A 22,079-nucleotide genomic window follows, 5' to 3' on the forward strand; every position below is an offset into this window, starting at 1 on the left:
AGACAGCATGTGATGACAGTGAAATGTCAGAAGGTGCACATCACTTCACCATCATACATATGATAAGATGCCACTGGTACTTTTGGTAGAAAAATGCCAGTGCTGATCCTACACTGGCTTCCCACCAACAAACACAACCTCTTTTACATAAGCCTAAAATAAATCATACTCTCCCTCAAAGTTTTCATCCCAATTGCAAGTTGTCCTAAATTAACTGCATTTGCACCATTGAAATGTTCAATCTTAACTTAATTTTAGCCACAGTAAGCTTGTTCAGTCTTGTTTTAGCTAGCTGAAAAGCTACTGCAAGAACTGTAACAGTCCTGCTTTGCTGATTCTTGTTGGTCTCTATGAACAAAAGATGAAGAAACACATTTTTCGGCTTAAAAAACAATGCTCACTTTTTCTGTTTTCACATTGTATTGCACTTTGTCAATTTTTGAATAGATTTTGCTTTTATGTTGTTGCGCACTCTATAATGTTTGTTATGTTGTCTGTATTGTGGAAACACAAGTAGAGCTGCATGATATATCATTTGAGCATCGTCATCGCAATGTACATGTGAGCTATAGTAACATCACGGGGCCTGCAATGTAGGAGGCAAATGAACTCATCTAATTTCAAGGGTACCAGACACACACTGCGCATGCATGTGCAGCGATCCACCAATCACATTAGTTCTTAATCAGAGTGCTGAAGCAGACCACGCCCTGCACTTGGAGTGAGTTGCTGGTGACAACTTTGAAAAATGAGCAAGGAACAAGAAAAAATCACCGAAAATGAAGACTCAGTTCCAAAAAGAAAAGCAGCGTCAGTTAACTGGAATTATTTCAGCTACAAGAAGGATGATATTGACCAAACACTTATTCTGTGTCAACAGTGCCTTGTATCTGTTGCCACAACCAGAGGTAACACAACTAATTAGTCTGACCAGTTAAGTTAGTACCACACAACTCAGTATGACAACAACAGGTTAGATCAGTGCAGGTTAATTGTCCACAAGATAGCAGCAGTTCAGCATAACATAACATGCTGTTCAGGTCATCTGATGAAAATTCCGGTATTTTTTCATATCACAATATATATCGCAGGGTTAAAAAAAATCACTATGTCAGTTTTTTTCCAATATCGTGCAGCCCTAAACACAAGCAAGCTGGAGGTACAGTCAACCACAGCCAGCCATGACATCCACATACCTTGATGATGCTCTGGCAGGTGGACAGCGGCAGTCCCACTAGACTGGTCCCATTAATGGACATGATCTGGTCTCCTATATTCAGTCTGCCAGATCTCTCAGCAGGTCCAGCATGCATCATGCTGGCAATGATAACAGTGGGCAGGATGGAGCCCCACCCACTCTCCACAATGACCACACCCAGAATCTCCCCCTTAGCTTTTTCTATGAACACCTGAGGTCAAGGTAGGCAGAAACAAGACAAAACCATTTCAAAGTTGAATCAAATATGGTCTTTCACTTGTTTAACAATTCTACACATCATAAAGTGAAAACATATCAAATTATTACTGTGTAATTTCAGTGGTTATTTCATTGTACAGATTCATTGTAAATGTGACTTTAATATGGTAGTTCTGAGCAGCAACACTGTAAGAACAAATAGCTGTAGTAAAGAAAATGATTATGCCTTGTTTTTATTTTACCAATACATGACTTTAATTCCATGTTTTTTGAATGATTCACAGTCCTACAGAGTCCTACTGACATCTTTGCAGTTTTCAGACTTGGAGAAGTGGATGAGGTCATCATTGTACATGTCCTGAGTGTTGAGCAGGTCACTGTATTCCTTCTGGCTCAGGTCCTCAGGGTTTATGCCATTGGCCCGTAAGAATTCCTGATAAGCCACACTGAAGGCCTGCCCAATGGACTGGGCAATCAACTGGGCCTGGAGGACAGGATAGGCAGGGGGAGAAATTGGTCCACTCAAGTTCAAGTTCTTTTTTAACAAATTGTAGTCAATTTCACAGCTGATTGAACTGTCTAAATTAACATTGCAGAGATGGATGCATGCATCGTGACCCTTATGAAGAGCAAAGACATACTGTACATTACTGCTGTTGGACTCACATCCTCAGACTCAAATACGTGGCAAATCATCTTGTACTGGCGCTTGCTATCTTGGCCCGGGTCTGAGGCCTCCACGTTCTCCTGAGAGTCAGATCGAGGCATCCTGCGGCGGGCCATCAGAACCACAATGTTGCCTATGTCGGCAATGTAGGAGATGGTCCGCAAAGGGTGGTCCATCATGGTCTCCTGGTAGTCAGAGAACTGTAACTTATATCATCTAAAACTGGGGTAAGAAACTAAACTAAACAACAAAATTAACCAACTTCAACAGCCTAATATGTAGGATATTCCTGAAAGGGTTAGAACAAAACAATGTATACATTCATGCAAAAAAAAAGAAAAAAGAATCCCAATTAAATGGACCTTGAACACCCATTAATGTATAAGTCATCAACTGTTAGCCCATCAAAGGCTATGCATACCACTCACATAACTGTAACAGTAATGGATGTCAAATCAGGAGCTTCTTATCTTTGCTATGATACACATTTTACGATATGTGCATGGGTTGAAGACTCAAATTGATGTTGCAGCTGTTTTTCTATTTACAAATTCAGCCATTAGTTGTGTGGCCTGCTTTATTTCCTGAACAAACCCCTGGTCAAACTGCAGGGCTCACTTTTAACCCTTTTGGCACAGATCTTGTAATATTAAAATGGCAATTGATATGAGGGTCCCCTTGAGATGACAACAACATGCACTACAGTTGTGTGTTGTATGTCAGTCAGGGTGAGTACCTGGGAGTCAGCGTTGAGCACTTTGATTCTCTGGGTGGAGATGAAGAGATCCACCTCTGTCATGGGCTGAGGCTCACCCTCGGAGGCCTATTCACACACACACACACACACACACACACACACACACACACACACAACCCCACAAAGCACTATTAGACACACATTAATGAAGCTGCCCCGGGCTCAAATCCAAACTGTGGGCCTTTGCTTTGGTTCATGGCCAGATATATCCCCATCAGCCTTAGCTGTACTTTTTGTCTCTTAGCATGTAACACAACTTGTAGATTGATCAATTAATAGTCAAGTGTGTATGATATAGTTTAGTCAGGCTTTGTGGTGGTGACATTAAAGTCATACATGGGCACTGTAGCTCATTTGATGCCTAATGTTAGCTTTTTACATCTGGCAGTTTTATTTATGCCTCAAAAATCACAAAAGTGGTGTTCACTTGTGTAACAATCATACTTGTAACTGCCACAGCATTCATTTTCAGTAGTAATCCAGAATACAAGTGAACATTGGGGCGGCTGTAGCTCAGCGGGTAGAGCCGGTCGACAAGTGATCGGACGGTCGCTGGTTCGAATCGGAGCTGAGCTGCATTTCGAAGTATCTATATCCTTATGTAACCCCAAAATTGCTCTTGATGTGCAGTTGGCACCTTGCGTGGCGGCCTCTGCCATCATCTCTGCCTATCTCTGATGAGCTGATGACTTGTCCAGGGTACACCTGCCTTCGCCAAGAGAGACAACTGGGACTGGCTCCAGTAACCCCCCGCGACCCCTTGAATAAAGATAAAGGTAACATCCCTGGGACCCTCACCGATAAAGCGGCAGATATTGAGATGAGATGAACTGAAAATTCCCATTGACCTTTTGTTGAGGGAACCAGTTAGCTGGGTTAGCTTCAAAAATGTTTCACGCAAGTAAACATGTTAAACATTACCTACATCACATCAGCATGTTATCACAGTGAACATGTTAGCATTCTGTCATTGGCATTAATGTTAAATAACTGCAGTGTGTAATTACACAGAGCATTGCTTTACTCTTATTTTCACATCTGAGACCTGTGTCTGTACTAGACACAGATAATTTGACACTGCATTATCACCTGAATCTTAGGTTAGCAAACAAGACAACTGAGTCATTAAGTACAGTAATACATCACAGTCTCAGCAGCAGAGAAAACACATTGAATACAATCACAAACCCAGTTAGGCCTCACAGTGTCAGAAAGATTGCAGCTGTTTCCTGCATCCAGCAAATGGGATTCCTTCATCGCCAACTGTTAACCAGTTTGACAAAAACTATGGTGTTCCAGATTATAGTAGCATCAAAATGTCTGATGTGGAACTAAAAAAAATGGTGAAGAGGGAGGGACTAAAACAATGAACTTCGCCTCAGACACTACAGAGCTGGTTGCTGGATTCAGGAAAATGCCAAAAATTCATCAGAGTGACAGAAGAGGAAATAAAGGATAGGACAGTGATGTACACTGACAGACATAGGAAGAGCCAAGCAGAGGAACAACAGAAGCAGTGCTAGGCATGTGGAGGACGAGACGGATATGTAGGTACTGCACCTTTTTCTTGTTCTGGGCTAATTTCTGGGCCGTCTGCCAGGCATGGAATAAAGCAGACAGGAGAGTAATGGGTTAGAGCAGTGCACAGGAGAGGGAGAGCCTGCCTGGATCACAAAGAGGGAGGCAGGGATGGGTTGTTCAGTCTATATCACATAATACTCATACTGTAGTGCCATTGTACTGCACTGTGTTTGTTCTATTGTTCACATTAAAGAGGTGAATTTGGGGCAGTACCAAAACTGCAGTTCTTCAAATGGCCACTTGAGGCTGGCTGCAAAAGCGATCCCCATAAGACTATGGGTGTCACGGTGGCTATGTCCACCATTTTGACAGTCAATGGTTACATCACGTTCACTTATAAAATATCTCAAAAAAATGTTGTCGTACTATGATATAAAATTAAATGGGTGACACAAGGACCTAATATTAGATTTCTAATATTACATTTCCTATTATTTTCATTTGTGCATATCGTTATTGTTTAACCCACTCTGTTTCCCAAAGACTGCCTTCAGTGTGTTTAAAGTAAAACTCTCACCAAAAAGAAACCAAGGCTTTATTTGCGATTGAATATGAGTCAAACCTTCGTGTAAATGCATAATTATGATGAAAGAGGCACTTTAAAGACTTACCATAGTTTCGTGTTTGGGCAAGCTAATTTTCATTGGGGTGCAGAGGCACTTTTACGCTAGCATCAAAAATTTTAAAACACGAAGGGTCAACACAACATGAATCTCTGCTCGTAGTATCACCAGGGTCTCTACACATAAACACGAGCATTGAGAACATTGTTTGTGTACGCAGAGTTTACTAAAAAGAACATTTCTGAACTACTCACCTTAGGAGCAGGATCTCCTGCGAGCTGCTGTCATGGCAGACAAAAAGTGATCCCTTAGTGTGAGTGTCACAATTATGCTTTTACACAAAGGTTTGACTCATGTTCAGATATTCATAATCACAAATAAAGCCTCGGTTGCTTTTTGACAAGAGTTTCACTTTAAGTAAATTTCATTGCAAGATTAGAATCATTTGTTAATTTCAGGGTCATATTTATGCTACTATATTGTAAACAGTCATACATGCCCAAAATGATAAAAGTAACATGGGTGCGTCTGAACTTTAAACTGCTGTCTACTAGTTGTGATTTCTCCTTTGCAAGGTTGTAAGACAGTTACATCCAGTGGCGTCATTAGGCCTATTTTAATTTGTTTTGTTTTGTTTTTCTTACAAAAAAGTACTGACAAATTCAGTATAGAGTGGCCAGATGGGTTTAAATAAATAATCATATAACCTGTCATTATTCACTTAAATATGATCATAAATCTATCAGTTTCCCTTCACTTCATAGGTAGAGAGAGCCCCTTCAGTGTGTCGGTAACCATCCCACTGGTTCGTATAGAGAACGCCCACATCACTGAAAATCCAGTCCATGTTTTTGATCTTGCTTGCACTCGGTACCTGCAGCATGTGTACCTTGAAGCACACAGAGCGACTAGAACAGCATGTGGAGAAGAACATGATGAAGAAGAATGGATATAAGAAAGTTTTTCAAGAAAGTAAGTATTCATCACTGCTGGCAGTAACAGTTAGTTAGCTCCAGCCCCCAGCTAACAGCAGAAAGTCCCATGGAATTAAGTGCTCCCTGTTTGACAAATACAAACCTAGCTTGCACACTATAGACAATCTCTGCACATGTCTCACCTTTGTCCTTTGTAACTGCTGGTGAGTGGAGCATATATACTCCCTTGCATTCTTTACTAACATTTTGACAACAATGCCGAGGAATAGTCCTTCTGCTGCTTAAAGTCACTGTAGGAAGTTTCATCACTAACTTGCAGTCCTGCTCTGAGCAGGATTACATGTAATAAAATAATACATTATATAGACTTATTACATGCAAAGCGCGATATTTCAAGCCTTTATTTGTTATAATTTTGATGATTATGGCTTACAGCTTATAAGAAACCCAAATTCAGCTGACCTGACAGTTGTGCAGAAAAGCATCATTGACATCCTCCACAAGGAGGGAAAGCCTCAAAAGGTAATTGAAATTGAAATTGAAAGGTATTACTGAAATACATTTTTGAGTTTCACCTGTATATCATCCTGGTGTAATGTTGAGTATTTGGTAGATATTAACAGACCAGAACACAGCGGAAAATGCCAACACTCAGCCATAATTAGCCTGCACTAGGTGGCTGTGCAGCTGCAGGGTCATGATTCATTTTGTAACTAACACGTAGTAAATGTGTGGGGAGGTGGTGATTCATCGGATTATCACAATGCTTAGTGTGCTGAACAATCCAGTTTACAGCAGTCATTTTGGATGTTCCCAGATTACCATCTCAAAATGATCATGGAGGGCAGGCGGAGAAATTACAGGAAGGAGCCCCGTCACCCTCTGACTGGCCCTCGAATCGAAGCTGAATCGGGGAGTTTACCTCTTCAGGTCACTATCTGGCAGTAGAATATTTCCTGCCAACGCAGCCCAGCTGCACACACTGGACCGCTGTGAGTGTTCATTCTCTGGTCAATATAAAATAATACGTGCTTTTGAAAGTCATTTGACATGTCACCATAGAATAGGTATGAGAAAGAACAAGTCTTTTTGCATGAGCCTTCCTCTACCAGCTGGGGTCTCTGTGGGTGTGGCTTCAGGACAGCGACACAAGCCCCATTCACACAGGCGAAGACGCATAAAAGCCGCAGCTGTGGTTCGGCAGTTCTCCGCCGATGACTTTCACAGTGGTTTATTTTTTATCACAAGCACTCGGTGAGTTAAAGTTTTCTGCCGGGGACAGACGCTGTTTATAGGGGGAAATGTGAGGAAGAGTTGGTAGGACAGGCGGGAGGACAGAAGCTTCTCCACGTATATCTGTGGTATTTTTTTCCTCATATAAGTTGTCAAAGACAGTTACAGTTACTACGTTTCTGTTGTTTGGTCATGTAACATTGCTTTGTGGGACATTTCTCTGTATCTAGTTGAGTGAAGGACCCATGTAGTTTCGGTCTGATTGACATGCCCTCAATACATGAAGCTGGCTTATTCATTCACACTGGTTCGGTTCACCAATAATAAGGTAGTGATACTACTTCCAGAGGCGGATCAGGGCCGGAGTGAAATTTCACCCCTAGCCGCCTCCGAGAGATTCACACTGAGATGGAGGTGGGGAACTGGCGTACTAAAGCCGGTGTGAATGGGGCTACTGACTGTCAGTGCTCTGTACAGCACAGTCTTCTTACTGATGAGGTTCACTTGCACAGAGATGTTTGAGGACGACCAATTCAAACCCACTCAAGCAGAAAACCTGTGCCTTCTGAAAGAATTTCAAAATGTCACTTTGATTGGACATTTTAGAGATCAGTGTCAAAACATAATTTAAAAATATTGTGGTTGGTAGATCAGGACATGCTTAGGAGGGTCACAGCTAATGTCATACAGAGGGAACACTGATGTAACCTACCTGGGAGAAACTGATACCACACTGAGATGACCTTTGCAAGGTGAATTATTTCATTAGTTGTTTTGGACTGTGAAACTATTTGGTTATTTACCTATTAATCACAACACAGGCCCTTAGTTTTCTGACAGTTGCAGCTGAAGTATATTATATATCACATATCATATCATATCTAAGTTGTCTAAGCTATAAATGATGCAACAATATGATGCCAATAAATATCTATCTAAAATGAAATATTGACATTTACCTATAATATTTGCATGGTAAAATGTAAATAAGTATATCCAAATTTAGTTAAACAATTACATGTGTTTCACCAATAGACTGTTACACATAAAACACAAAATACAGAAAAAAAAAGATCAGAACAGAGAAGAAAACAATTTCAGGAAGGTATGGGGTTTACAGTCAGAGTTTAATTATTCAACGGTGAGCTGGTGAAAATAGATGCTTCAGTCTCAGTATAAAAGGTGTCTCTGTTGTTTGCCTCTCTGATGTAATGTGGTAAATTATTCCACAGCTCGTGGAGCTTTAATTGGAAATGCTCTGCTACCAGTGGAGCTGTTGTTAAACTTCAGGATAGTTAGATAGCCGCATCCTCTAATCTGAGTGTGAAATTGGGAATGTAGGCCCTGAGAAATTTCCATGAAGAGTTTGGTAGGTAATCAGCAGCAATTTGTAGTCAGACCTCAATGGAATGGGGAGCTAGTGAGGCGAGGAAAGAATTTGTGGTATGTGTTTTTGCTTCATAGCAAGTTCAAATGGCTGCACTTCAGACTTTTTTGTGATGGAGTGAGGAAGAGTTGGCAATGGTGCCTTACAAAAGTGGAGTCTAGAGGAGATCAATGCATGGATGAGAACTGTTCTTCTGCCTGTGTTAAAAGTGGGCAAGAACTGGTAATGTGGCAGAGGTGATCTCACTGATGAGTTTTCAAAATTAAAGTGATGAGTCAAAAGTGAACGATGTAATAGGAGAAGGGTTTTTGGATGTCACTGACGTATTTGGTGGATATTTGCTTAGCACTTAGCTCAGATGACTAAAATGAAGCTACTGAAATTAGTTTGGCTAACCTGTGAGACATATCCTTGTTAGCTCTATCCAGTAACATTGTATTATCATGAAACTGTTGCATCTTGCATGCATGGTGCAATATGGTACATGCAGCAATGATGTTGCAAATCCACTGCTGGTTGACGGTCTCCATGAAGAACATGTCTAATTCAACTTTCAAGAACACCCTCTGTTATTTATGTACCCTTACAAATGAGAGTCATTTCTGTAATGTCAGCCTATCTGGGGAAATACACCTTAACAATATAACCATAAGTAAATATCAAATATAATGACCAAGAAATTACTTAAGTTCTTTCAATGATGCCGATTGTGGACATGAGTTAATCTGCATATCATTTGAAGGCCTGTAAGAGAGGCTTTTTTACATATATTTGCAAGGAGTAGCTAAACTTAAAACGCAAGTCACAGATGACACAGATGTCTTACTATGATTAAATTAGTCGGACTGGATGTCTTACTGCTATACCAGTGTGTGTGTGTGTGCGTGTGTGTGTGTGTGTGTGTGTGTGTGTGTGTGTGTGTGTGTGTGTGTGTGTGTGTGTGTGTGTGTGTGTGAATAGCTGAAGGCGATGGGTGTTTAACACAGGCTGAAAAATGCTGCGTCATTGAGCTATTGACAGAGCTGGTTGGAGGGTGGGTGCAATGAGGACGGGAGGACCCTGGTCATGTCACAGGACAGGAGTGAGTTGGGTGAACAGTCACAGACGAACACATGAACACTACAATCAACAGCAGTATTTATCCACAGCCTTTCTCTGAGTCAAACTCTGTAAGAAGATACACATTCTAAACATCAGGCATTAGTTTATATCTGTTTATACACTAACCAATTAAAAGTCACTCTTTGTAGTGTAAATGGAAAACACGTGTACAATCTAACTGTATTTAAATGTGTAAGGGTTAACATGGCTCTGTCATGAGCCCCGATCTGTAAAAACTGAAGCCGCAAGCTATGAAAGAGAATTTAACCTCAGGATAGTAAAGTCTAAGTCTAAGCAGCAGTGAGTGGGCTTCAGTGGGATTTGTGGCACCGCCTATGGTTGGGGCAGAAAATGACAGACATATTCCTTACCTTGGCCTGAAGGTCTCAGGCCAAAGCTTATTTGAGATAGTGGCCATGTTGTTTTGACCAGTCTTGCTCATTTGAATAGAAATGTGTACCCTAGTCCCACAAGACAGTTTACCCAATTTCGTGTGAAGACTGTGAATAAGTGTATACTTGTGCTTTCACCTTGATGCGGCTGACAGCCTCCTGTGCCTGCATCATGCGGATGTTCTTGGACGGTGTCTTATCTGACAGCAGCTGGGTGGAGCCCAGGTAGTTGGCTGCAAAGATGATCCCATCAATCAGGTCCTCTGGGTCACATGGGCCTGGGACTGGAGGAATGGAGGGGTTCAGGCTCACATTTCCCCCTCCCACTTTGAGATGAATAAACTGTACTAATCTATATTTTTATATCGACAACAGGTCATAGTTACCAGTTGGAAGAATGAGGTGAACTTACTGCTGTATGTGACATATTTTTTTAAGTATTAAATAGCTCTGTATTCCAACAATAATCACTGTTATAGTGTTTGGTCAGTAATCTATGTCTATCCTCCCCCTCCTCATTCAATAAAAGAGAAAATACATTTTCCAATTTCCCTGCCAACATAAAATAATCACACCAGAGAATGTGCATGTGTGCAGAGAGCAGCATCCTTCTGTTTGCTGTTATAGACATTGATTACTGCTGTACATTCCCCTGATGACATAAAGAGGAGTGATAACTGCATAATGGACAGGAAGTTAGCTAAAATAACACCCCCAGCTTAAATTTTCATAGCACCCAAGGATGAAGCACTCACCTTCTACATATGTGGGGAAGGATGCAAGGCTTTTCCTGGACTATTAAAAAAAAGAGAGTAGAATGAGTTTTTCAAACATCATTTCAACCTTGGTGAAATTTACATAAAGTTCCATAATGCAGTGAAAATCCTGAAAAGTAAAATGCTGAGCACACCTCTTTACTAGATGGAGAGGATTCCAAGCTGTCGTCCTGCAACAGATGTCTGCTGGATGACTCTGCTCCTGGAGGAGACGGCGAGTCTGAACCAAGAGACTGCAGGGAGAGGAAAAAAAAACAGAGTACAATCTGTCACTTGAGCTCTTTCAGTCAGAACACCACTTTAACACAAACGCACCAAGTGTTGCCAAATAAACACAAAATAAACCACCCAAAATGCATCTGTGTCTCATTCTCTTGTGGACATTAAAATGGAATGTATGTTTGTTATTGTTTTGTATTGTGGTAACTTTTGCCTTTTATTGTCCTAAATTTGTTAAATGATTTTTGAAGTGCACTTGTATCGAGGAATGTGAACAGCACCTGATTATTTACTTACTATTTACTTGACTGATTCTGATGCGTTCAGCAACATGCTAAACACGTAGCTTGCCCCTTCTTGTTAGAGGTAAATTGTTAATACAGTGGAGTCAATCCTAGTATCCTGGTGTACACTGGAGTCTTGTTTCAGTTTTTTCATCACAAATCTGAAGCCATATCATGTGGCTTCAAATGTGAGTTCATACCATGTACATTACCATTGCAGGACCAGGTGCATATGCAACTGTAGAACTCGTTTTCACTGAGGAATAGGTCTGCGGTCCTTTGCTGCAGGGCAGGGAGCAGCTTAGCACTGCAGAGTACAATATGAGCCATGCAGGTATGCCTAGTATATGTAACCTTCTGGCATTATCAGGGGCCACTGTTCACCCAACAGCAACACATAAGTTAAATGAGGAGAAGCTAGATGTCTGCAAAGGATGCCTCATTTGCTCAGGCTCAGGTTATTTAATTGATGGTCTAACAGCTAGATATAAATCAACTGACATGACACAATGACATTTTGGAAAGCCTGAAGGGGAGAAAAAGTTTAATGTGACGCTTGTCAAAATGATGTGAACTCATCACAAAGGGTTTTAACTGTGCACACTTGCACCCTATTTGTGCAAATTGTGTGCAAGTGTGAAAGAACACTGAGAGCCCATTTAAAGGGCAGAAAGTCAAGACCACTCACATCAAAACAGGCACTCCACACCGTCGACGCCAACAGCATTAGTAACACAACACAACTCATCTGATCTCGTTCAGAGTCTGAATGTGTCAGACAGCAGAAACACAAACACACAAACTGTGATGAGGTGAGCTGAAAGGGTACACCAATACCTCGACAGGACAGATGGCAGCTCAGAGGCCAAACATCACAACACTTCACCTCTGTGGGACAGAGGCTCGCACATGTCCTTAACACAAAAACATAGACCAGCAGGAATCCAGTAGACTACAGCACAGACAAACTGGAGGCTTTATGTCTGTTATACTAGGCTGTTTTAGTCTACCTTCTCTATTTTGTTCAACTCCTTGATTTCTATCATTTCGTTGGAATGGTTCAAAACACACTCTTCTTGCTTCCCTCTGCTCACATCTCTCCATGCTGGGAGATTTACGTCTCCATCTAAATACTGAAAAAGGACTTTAAAAATTCAACAGTAACATGCAGAAGATTTCAAACCTGGATACATGGGTACAACTCAAAGTATTTGTATAGATAGATGCCGACAGAGTGTGAACGAAATTACCACCTCATGATTGCCTTGCTGGCAGTCGGATGCAGTTTTCATCCATGCCTGTCAACACTCATATAGTCTATGTAGTAAGTAGTAAGATTTAAAAAAAAAGAAGGATTTTTTAAAAAAAAATGTTGCACAAGGTTTTACCTGCAGTTGTTGGCGAAATGGAAGTTATCACTAGTCTGACATGAATATGAACAACTTCTGATGAATGGTGTTTTCACTTAGAGCTTCATCACACGTTGCAACAACAATGAGACTTCACTGTTTGTGTAGTGATATATAGCCATATTAGCTATGGCATACAATAAAGGTGTACAAAACAGGCTTGTTCATTTGCAGTTACAGTTTTTCTAAACTTAAACTTAAAATATGTTTCTCGAAACTATGGCTCAATTCCCAAAACTGATAAAACTGAGAACAGTTTAGCATTGTGTCAAAACTCCACAAATCTCTTGTAAAATGATATATAATATATCTATATATAATATATAATGTAAATATGTATATATATGTATCCTATTCTATTTCATACTGTTTATTCTTGCTATTGTTTTTGTTCTGTAACATTCTGTTGCTGCTGAGACAAACAAATTTCCCCGTCACTATATTCACTATAAATAAATAATAACCAGTTTTACAGTGTGGTGTTATTTTACTGAGGTAAAGGATCTCAATACATCAATGTCACTGTCACAAGACGACAGACTTCTCTACATAGTGGATCCTCCAAAGTGGTTTCATCTTTAAGTTATTTTTCTCTGCTGAGAGAGAAAGAGGCATCTCAGAACAGAAAAGACCAACAATGCCAAAACTTATGACAACGGTCAGCTGACATAAACATTATGTTATGGTCATGATACACTATTTCTTGTACCAAGATATTAAGATGATTGAATCGTGATCACAAATAGTTAATTGTTGAAACATCTGACAATTATGTCTCTTATTTCCAAGAGATAGAGCAAAACAATTAGAAATATGCTCTTACAAACACACAAGTTGAGACAATTGATTCCACCACTGCTACAAACACAAACAATTGCTTCCACACTGATGGAAACATCATCTTAAATTCTTCAAACTGACCCCACCTCATCTTCATCATGTCGCTCAGTCTGCTGCATCTGCCTGACTTGTTCTTCCTCCAGCTTTTCTACTTGATACATCCAAAAGTTTTCCATGGCTTCTGGTGAATGCACAAACCCAACAGAACCTCAACCAATCCGCCAGATAAGCTGGTGTTGAGAGTGGCAGTGCAATGGTACATGCAACACCAGAGTCTACAGGGTGCGAGTCAGCTGCTCAGGTGACACTCCGGATTATGTGACAGGATTGGTAATGGAATCAACAGGTTGGGACAGTTTGTTGGCCTGGATCTGCCCTGCTGACTGTGTGGCATCATATTGTCATATTATATTTATTCATCAAAGTAATTTACATTGTTTGTTGTGGACGCAATAACCTCAATATGAAGTAAGTTAAGAGCAGAAGTGTTACCAAGCCAACCCAGGCTGCAGGCGAGTCCTGGTCATGCCGATGAAAACAAGACCAGTCATTGTGTTATTGGATCCTCACTGAATTATTTAGTTTAGCTTGTCTTGCCCTTCACCTTTCTCCCACACCCTCACTCAATAAATCATTTTTGGTGTGTGTATGTGTGTGTGTGTGTGTGTGTGTGTGTGTGTGTGTGTGGGGGGGGGGGGGGGGGGGGGGGGGGGGGGGCCACATGATTTAGATTTCTAAGCAGACTGAGAACAATATTTGTATTAATTATCATGATGAGTACAGCTGCATAATGTAATGTAATTTGAGGGGCAGCACTATCCAAAGACAAGTTGGTTCCACTTGATGCAGGGATGGTCACCGAGAAGATTTCTGAAGGGACCATGTCGATCCTGTGGTGTATATAAAAATGTATGTAGACCTGATTTTGGCTTATAAATCTCAAACCATTGTGGAAACAGGTGCACATGCGCAAGCTTAATTTCTTCGCCCGCATTTATCCATGAAAAGATGTAGAATTCCCCCTTTACATCCGTTTGCATATCAGTACTTGTGCCCACTTCACTACAGATAAGAGGCGCAATGCAGTGTAACCACCTGTGTTTCAATAAATCAGAGCAGCTGTCATTACACACAGCAAAACACTGTTGCTATTTATAGTGCTGCACCCACATGTGTACCTGTAAACCATTATGATGTAATATTTCAACCATCATCATCAAACATCAGAAGGATGAGCAATAATTAATCTATAGACCTCATATTGAAACAGGCTTAACAACACATTTCACAGTTAAGGATCATTCATTAACATTAAAGTTATGGCTCGAAAGTAAACAACATAATGAACAAATTCATCACTCATACATTTTAAATTAAGTTTATAAATGACACAATCAGTGAAACTGGCAAATAACCAGCTGCAGTGGTGTCAGCTGGTAATGATTTCAGTTTGTGAGTCTCTCTGCGTGTATCTGCATGGCAAAATGTGTTGGTTATGTCTTTTGTAGATGCGATTTTGAGTATTCTGAAAGGTGCTTATGCGTCTGTGGACAGATTTTTGTCAGCACCATAGCATCACAACCATGCAAGACGCAAGTAACATGAGGTGTGTAGTTTAGATAAAAATGAAATCTAAGTTCAGAAATTGGTGTGGTCTGCCCCATGTGTACTAAGTATTGAGGGAATAATATATGAATCACTACTAAGTAAGCATGAGTTGGAACCTTAACATCCTGACTGGTGTTGAGGCTGGTGTAATCTCATGGTAAGATGGTCTCTAGTTCACTCTAATCTTACATCTTTTACCTTATAATGCGTCTATCTCATCATTTCACCTGCAGATATCTCTAGAAAACCTGGTGTACACCTGAAGTATGTGTGAGTTACATCCTCTCTCACTGCACATTCTTCCTTTATGAATAATCGGTTTTGTGTGGGAAAAGGCATATGCATGCTTTTTGTGCATAGACATTGTTTATAAATCTGACTCCAAGAGTTCTTTTACCACTCCCTGCTGCTGAGGCAGGCTCTAAGCTGCAATTTGTCGAATTGGTGTGCCAGTGTACCCTTTCAGCTCACTTTATCACAGCTTGTTATTGTGTCTGAGACATTTAGACACTGAGCAAGGATATTAACAGGTATTTCTGGCCTGCGTTGACTTTAAATGTTAAATGTGCAAAAAGTAACAAATTCATATGTGCACAACAGCTGACTTAAAGAACAGCCATGTTACCTGATACAAGTTGATCAATAATAGTCAGAGCTGCAGTACTTACATCGCCCCCCAGTGTTGGCTGCAGGTCACACTCTGCAGTGGGGCTCAGGTCCTGTCTCATTACCCAAATGGGCTCCTTGGGCTCATCAGGCGTGTAGGGAGATCTCACTGTCCTGTTCTTAACCTCCTCTATGGCCTCCTTAATGTCCTTGATGGCTAGGGATATGGCATCCCTCTTCTCCTTACTGTTCCTCAATGCCTCTGCCTCCGGTTGGAGCTCAGGTTGGGGCTTTCTTTCATCCTGAGGTAATTCATTTTCTTCATCTATGATGTCTTCAGCAGCACAATGAAGACTCTGAGAGCTGAGGCTTTCTTTGACCTCAGCTACGATGCTATCAATGTCTTCTTCCTGGTCACAGCTGTCAGCACGTGGGTACGGTGCAAACTCAGCCTCCTTCTCTGGGCTGTCAGATTCACCATCTGAACGCTCATCATAGTGGCGCAGGCGGGAGCCCACGGCCTCCTGCTGATGGTAGTCTCCACCTCCCACCTGGCCCTCCAACAGCTGAAACCCAGCCCTCCTCTGTTGGAGAGACTCTGTGTCCTCAGCTGTGTTGGCAGTGGATGAAACTGATGGGGGGGCATCACCGATTTCCTCGTAGACATGCTCAGAGAGTGAGTAAATATCATATGGCTCAGAGTAGGCTTCATCCACAAGTCCAGCATCTAAACTGTCCAAGCTCTGACCAGCCAAGATGTTGGGCCGTCTCCCAACGTGGCTGAGGGGCTGGGTGTAGACATAGTTTGAGTAGCCAGCATTCAGCATCTCTTCTGCTTCGGCCTGTAGCTGGGGATTTTGGATATCTGGCAGGGGGTCATGTGGTAGGGGCGGGGGCTGAGGAGGATAGTTGGGATGTGATTGGAGATGTTGCTGCTCAGCCTCGGCACTCTCAGTGTACCCCTCCGCCTCGGGCCTTAGCTGAATTCCGTAGTTCCCGGCCTCATCCTCCAGCTCTGGCTGCCCCTCAGGCTCCAGAGACATCATCACCAGACCATCGTCCCCCTCAGCCCGGTCAGTATGGGTGTGGAAGCCACTCTCAGTGCTTGCTGAGCGGGCCAGCGCCGAATCATCCCTCTCTCGTTCATCTTCCTGACACCTCACTGTATGGTGCTGTTTCTCCAGTTGTTGTGCTAACTGTTGTGCTCTCTCTGCCTCTCTCTGCTGTCTCTGTCTATGCCTCTGCTGCTGAGCTCTGATCCGGGCCTCACTGTCTCCTTGTCTGCGGTATCGTGTCACCGCAGGTCTTGGAATGGGCTGGGGCAGCTGTGGCTGTGGAGACTGGGCTCCATGTTGTAGCTCCATGTCTTGCTCCTCCTGTGGCCTGCGCTGCTGTGGTGGCTTGGCTCGACCACCAGCACTTCCTCCAGCAGCGGCTTCACAGCGTCTATATCTCTTTTCTTGGTTGCTGTAGTTGTGGGACCGACTATTGTGGTTGTTGTGGCGGTGGCAAGGAGCGGCATCGGTCTCCTCCATCACTTCCTGGCCAAGCTCTGTCTCCTCGGGGTTCATGGCCTTCTGGGTCTGGTTGGTTTGGGTTGGTGTCAAGGATAGGTTTAGGAGTTTGTCAGTGTCAGCCAGTGCATGTATGAGGTCCGGACAAAAGAAGTTGGAAAGACACTGAAAGCAGAAGAGAAGGGAATAAAATGTCAGACCATATTTCAAACCATAATACAGTTGCAGTAGGTACACCAGTATGGTTTAAACCTGGAACATTAAAGATTTGGGTAGCCAAGTTAAGTAGAGTCCTTGATTTTTAAGTGTGTCTCCTGTAGGGACACAGGGCAGCAGAGTGCAGCCTTTACCTTGCAGCAAATGTGCCGCCTTTTCTATCTAAAAGTGGCTAGTAATTCCTCTCTCAACCAGTAGAAAATTCTGTAAACACCTGATTATGCATGAAAAAAAAAAAACAACAAAAAAAACGTCATATATCGTGAAACTGTTATAATTTTGAAAAATACCATGATATACATTTTTGGTCATACCGCCCAGCACCAAGTACAGTTCTTCCCCACTGAAGTTATAGCTGATAAAAATGGTTGGTACATTCTTGTAATGGGTGTTCTTTATCAAACCCCTGTGTTATTGGACAATATGTATGCCCCTAATTTTGATGATGTTAATTAGAGTAATCTTCCTTTTCTAGACACATAGACACATTTGGAGCTCAGTCCATAGGGACATGGCTTGGCGACTTGAAGGTTGCTGATTCAAGTCCCACTCAGACCAAAAAAGTACCATGTGGACTGGCAGTTGGAGAATGCAAGTTCACGCCCTGAGCATTGCCGAGAGGCCCTTGAGCAAGGCACTGACCCCTAAACACTGCTCGTTGGTTTCCGTAGCATTGTGTGGCAGCCCCCTCACTCATGTCCTCTACACTGCGTGTGCGTGCGTGCACCTAGGTGTGATGGGAGTGGAAAAAACAATTTTCCAATTTGGGATTATAATAGTATATATATAAATGAATACTTAAGTATTGTTATATCAGACCATGCTCCTTTCTCCCTGGATGTCAATTTCTCCGCTAGTATCAGAAACCCTCCACTATGGAGATTCAATCACCTGTTTGTGCCTTCTGCAAGTTTATCTCAAACTCTATCAAATATTTTCCACTGATTCCATTTTGGCATCCTTGATAATGGAATTGTTTAAGGCATTTCTTAGAGGGCAGAAGAGTGATGATTTGACATCTACGATGCTCCAACTTCACCAAAAATAATAAGCAAAACCCTCCCCGGAATTATTTATTTGATTCAGGCTGAATTTGACCTAATATCCACTTATGATGCGGAGCGGACATTAATCAAATCGCGTAGCTCCTACTTATATATATATATATATACACATATATACACACATATATACATAAAAATATACACATATATATATATATATATATATATATATATATATATATATATATATATACACATATACATATATATATATATACATATATATATATATATATATATATATATATATATATATATATATATATATATATATATATATATATACACACACACACATATATATATATATATATATATATATATATATATATATATATATATATATATACGGTATACATATTTAAATGTGGCTAAGATACAGAAACCTATAAATAAAGATAAAGATAAGAGGGAAAACCCTTACACAGTAGTTGTCTTTTCTCCAGTAATTTTTCTGTCAATGTTAAATGTGAATATTCACTTTAAGAAGCACTAAACCCGCACATGGACTGACAGATGGACAGACACAGTATCACTCAAATGAACATTGAGTACAATGATAGCTGTAACCCAGATTTCTGGTTTCTGCACAGAGATGAAGATAGAGTAGGCTTCTGAATGAGAGTCTTCTCTGTTTCCATTCAATACTAGAGTGTTACAGAAATGTTTTTATTTTTTAATAACAACTTATGGTATTTATGGTAAACACACTCTCCTTCAGTGAAAAAGTTGTGCACAGTTAACACGTCCTTTGTCTCTGTTTGATATAAAACTACTGTCAAGAAATAATACTGTAATCTGTCAAATTTTTCTGCTTATGACAAAGTTACTTAGTTTATTCTGTCTGATGCTGATTAAGTAAGCATGTTAACAAGCTAAGTCACCATTTTGCTATGAGTAAAAATATTCACTGAACCCAAACACTCATGGCTGAAAAATGAATCGAGCCTGGAAAAAACAAAAAATGCAGTTCCTTGAATTGCCGCTTGAGGCTGGCGCCAAGGGCATGTTACAATGCTAAACTAAAGCAGAAATAAACATAAAACGGTTACTGTGTCTATATCCAATTTCCCCACATGACAACTGTCTGGTGGATGAATTTCATATATCTCACTCATTTAAAATCTATTAAAGCCTACTAGGGATGTCCCTGTCAGGTTTTTTTTTTACCCCGATCCTGATCCAAGTCCTTTAATATTTAGTATCTGCTGATACCAAGTCCCGATCCGATACTTAGCCTTAACTAATATATTCCTATTTCACATGCGTTCAGCATCTCCTCGATTGCCTGTTTGACATGTTCTGCTCTATGAGACCCACCAAACTAATGCGCGTACCGGCTTGTCGTAACTCGAAAGTGGAAGAAATGTAATGTAATGCTGAGATGAGCTGGTTATCCAGAGCGATTAATTTAATCACCTTCTCTAGAATATTTGCGGCCATGTCGCTGTCTCGAGGATATTTCTCTGTTCTTTTGAACGTATCCGTGAGTGTTTGTTGCTTCGCTGTCTTTGCCTGTGTTGCTTCATATATCGCTGGGCCTCATTTGGGTCGGTAAACACAGCTTCTGTGTCATAAATAACTAATAACTTAAAAAACATATAAAAGATCTAGGGGAGGTGCATCACTTCAGCCTACAGATAGGCGGAGAAATGCCAAGACTGCCGAGCTCAGACTTCATCTGTCATCCTCATTCACCTTGTGGGTTACAGAACTATGAAAACAAGGTTGATGATGAAAAGTAACAATTATTCTGCTGATTGTTGGGGTATGAATGTCATACGTTCATTCTCTATGAGTTTTGGTCATAGTTAAAATGTTCAATCCAAATATGAGTTACATATTGAATGAATATACAATTTAAAATTATTATTGTTTTACTACACAACTAAGAATATACACATAATAAATAAAGTCCTAAAGGCCTACAGTCACATCTTTTAACATTCATTCATGTAAATGCAACAACAAAAAATAATTAAAAAATAATAGCGAATAATATAAAAATAATAGCAAATAATATAAAAATAATAGCAATAAATTGTGGTTCCACATTAAATGTTGTAGGTCTATTGTGTGTACCCTCTGTAGTCTGCCCACATCATACTACTTTGCTACTCTACCTTAAATTAGTATATTCTTATTCTATTTAAAGAACCACTGGAACGCACTTAAATAAAATATACTTACTGAAAGGACACATTCGCCATAATCAAGTGAGTAGTCTGAAGTATCTGAAATTGTGGCTAATTGGCACGGATAGTGCGTGGATAGTAGTGGATAGTATGTGTCTAGAGCGATATGTGATAATTAATGTAGTGTTCATGGCTGTCCAGTTTTACCCATAAATCAAACCAAAGTAAGAAACGTGTGAAACGAGTGAAATAATTGCTCTAGTGCCATTTTTCCGTCACATCTGCCAGCCTGGCTTCTACTCAGTTTGACTCGGCGCAGCCAGGTTTTCGCATTTCCTTCACAACTGAGCCTCAACTCAGCACACGGGGATGGAAAAGCATATCAGCACAGCACAGGTGGACTCAGAGCAACCAGACTGTCTTGACCAGAGGTGCTAGTGGAAAATTAGGTGGCTAGGTGTCAGCATATGGTCTTAAGCATCCTGAACTGCTCACAGCATCACCAGGGCTGTTTGATATTTATCATTTAAAATCTGAATATAGTGGCACTTTCAAAGATGGACCACAACAACCACGGAGGGGCATCCCGGAGCAGCTGACAGTGCTGCCAAGCAACGACAAACAGTCTTACTACTGCTAGCTAGCATACTACTCTTGACAGACATCTCTCACCTCCAGTTCTTGCTGAGGAATAGAAAACCTGAGTCTCCCCTCCTTTATCTTTTGCTTTTGTTATGTTTTTTGTTCTTAGTTGTAACACCATTATACACCATTTTATTACATGTGCTTCCCCATTCCACTGTCCAGCCACTGTTAACAGGTTCAAGCAGCCACACTGCTGGCATAATTTGTACATCTCATGCGTGTATAGTTTTTCAGGTTCTCACGGTTATTTTTACTGCATCTGCGGGCAGTTCTTGGGGAAAAAAAACGCCCTGAAAATGACATGTAGCCAGTCACATCAACTTTATACCAGTGTGTCACTATAGTTTTAATGTCTGTATCTGTAGAGCAGCTCACAGACATGTAGAGAATACCAAGAACAAATGAAGGGTGCACTCTTTTTTGTGTCCCTCCCTCTTTTGCTCTGTCCCTCCCTCCCTCTCTTTCACCTTGCTGCTTTCTTGCTCTTTTATCTGGGGTCAAAGAAAACCACATCATCATTTTTATTGATAATTATCACTTATAATTATAATTATAGAGTCAAACTCCATGTAAACAGATACTACACTGCCTATGTGAACACACACACCAGTGAGCATCAGCTTAGCAACGCAGCCATCATGCAGTACATAAGCAGCCAATGTGGACAGCTATGGTTATGGAATTCACCCTGTAGACTGTGCGTTGTGTGTACGTAACATCATTTAGCATG

General features: G+C 41.0%; 1 protein-coding gene across 5 annotated transcripts in view; it reads right to left on the minus strand.

Annotated features, from left to right (window-relative positions):
* Nucleotides 1-22,079, minus strand: part of apba1a (amyloid beta (A4) precursor protein-binding, family A, member 1a) — a 50,750-nt gene that overhangs the window by 12,492 nt on the left and 16,179 nt on the right. For 3 of the 5 annotated variants that reach the window (XR_005075035.1, XM_037097939.1, XM_037097940.1), the window contains 9 exons: nt 15,838-17,454; nt 10,944-11,042; nt 10,789-10,828; nt 10,172-10,317; nt 4,402-4,434; nt 2,821-2,907; nt 2,084-2,269; nt 1,722-1,901; nt 1,197-1,409 (listed from right to left, as the gene is read on the minus strand). Coding sequence is in view for 4 of the 5 variants with exons in the window: in XM_037097939.1 (XP_036953834.1) it covers nt 1,197-1,409; nt 1,722-1,901; nt 2,084-2,269; nt 2,821-2,907; nt 4,402-4,434; nt 10,172-10,317; nt 10,789-10,828; nt 10,944-11,042; nt 15,838-17,346 (2,493 nt within the window). In the remaining variant the exon portion in view is untranslated. Of the gene's footprint in view, nt 1-1,196; nt 1,410-1,601; nt 1,902-2,083; nt 2,270-2,820; nt 2,908-4,401; nt 4,435-10,171; nt 10,318-10,788; nt 10,829-10,943; nt 11,043-15,837; nt 17,455-22,079 lie in introns of those variants that run through there. The other 2 variants (XM_037097941.1, XM_037097942.1) reach the window with 2 other exon arrangements.

Source organism: Acanthopagrus latus, chromosome 5, assembly GCF_904848185.1.
Source record: "Acanthopagrus latus isolate v.2019 chromosome 5, fAcaLat1.1, whole genome shotgun sequence".
Taxonomy (NCBI): Eukaryota; Metazoa; Chordata; class Actinopteri; order Spariformes; family Sparidae; genus Acanthopagrus; species Acanthopagrus latus.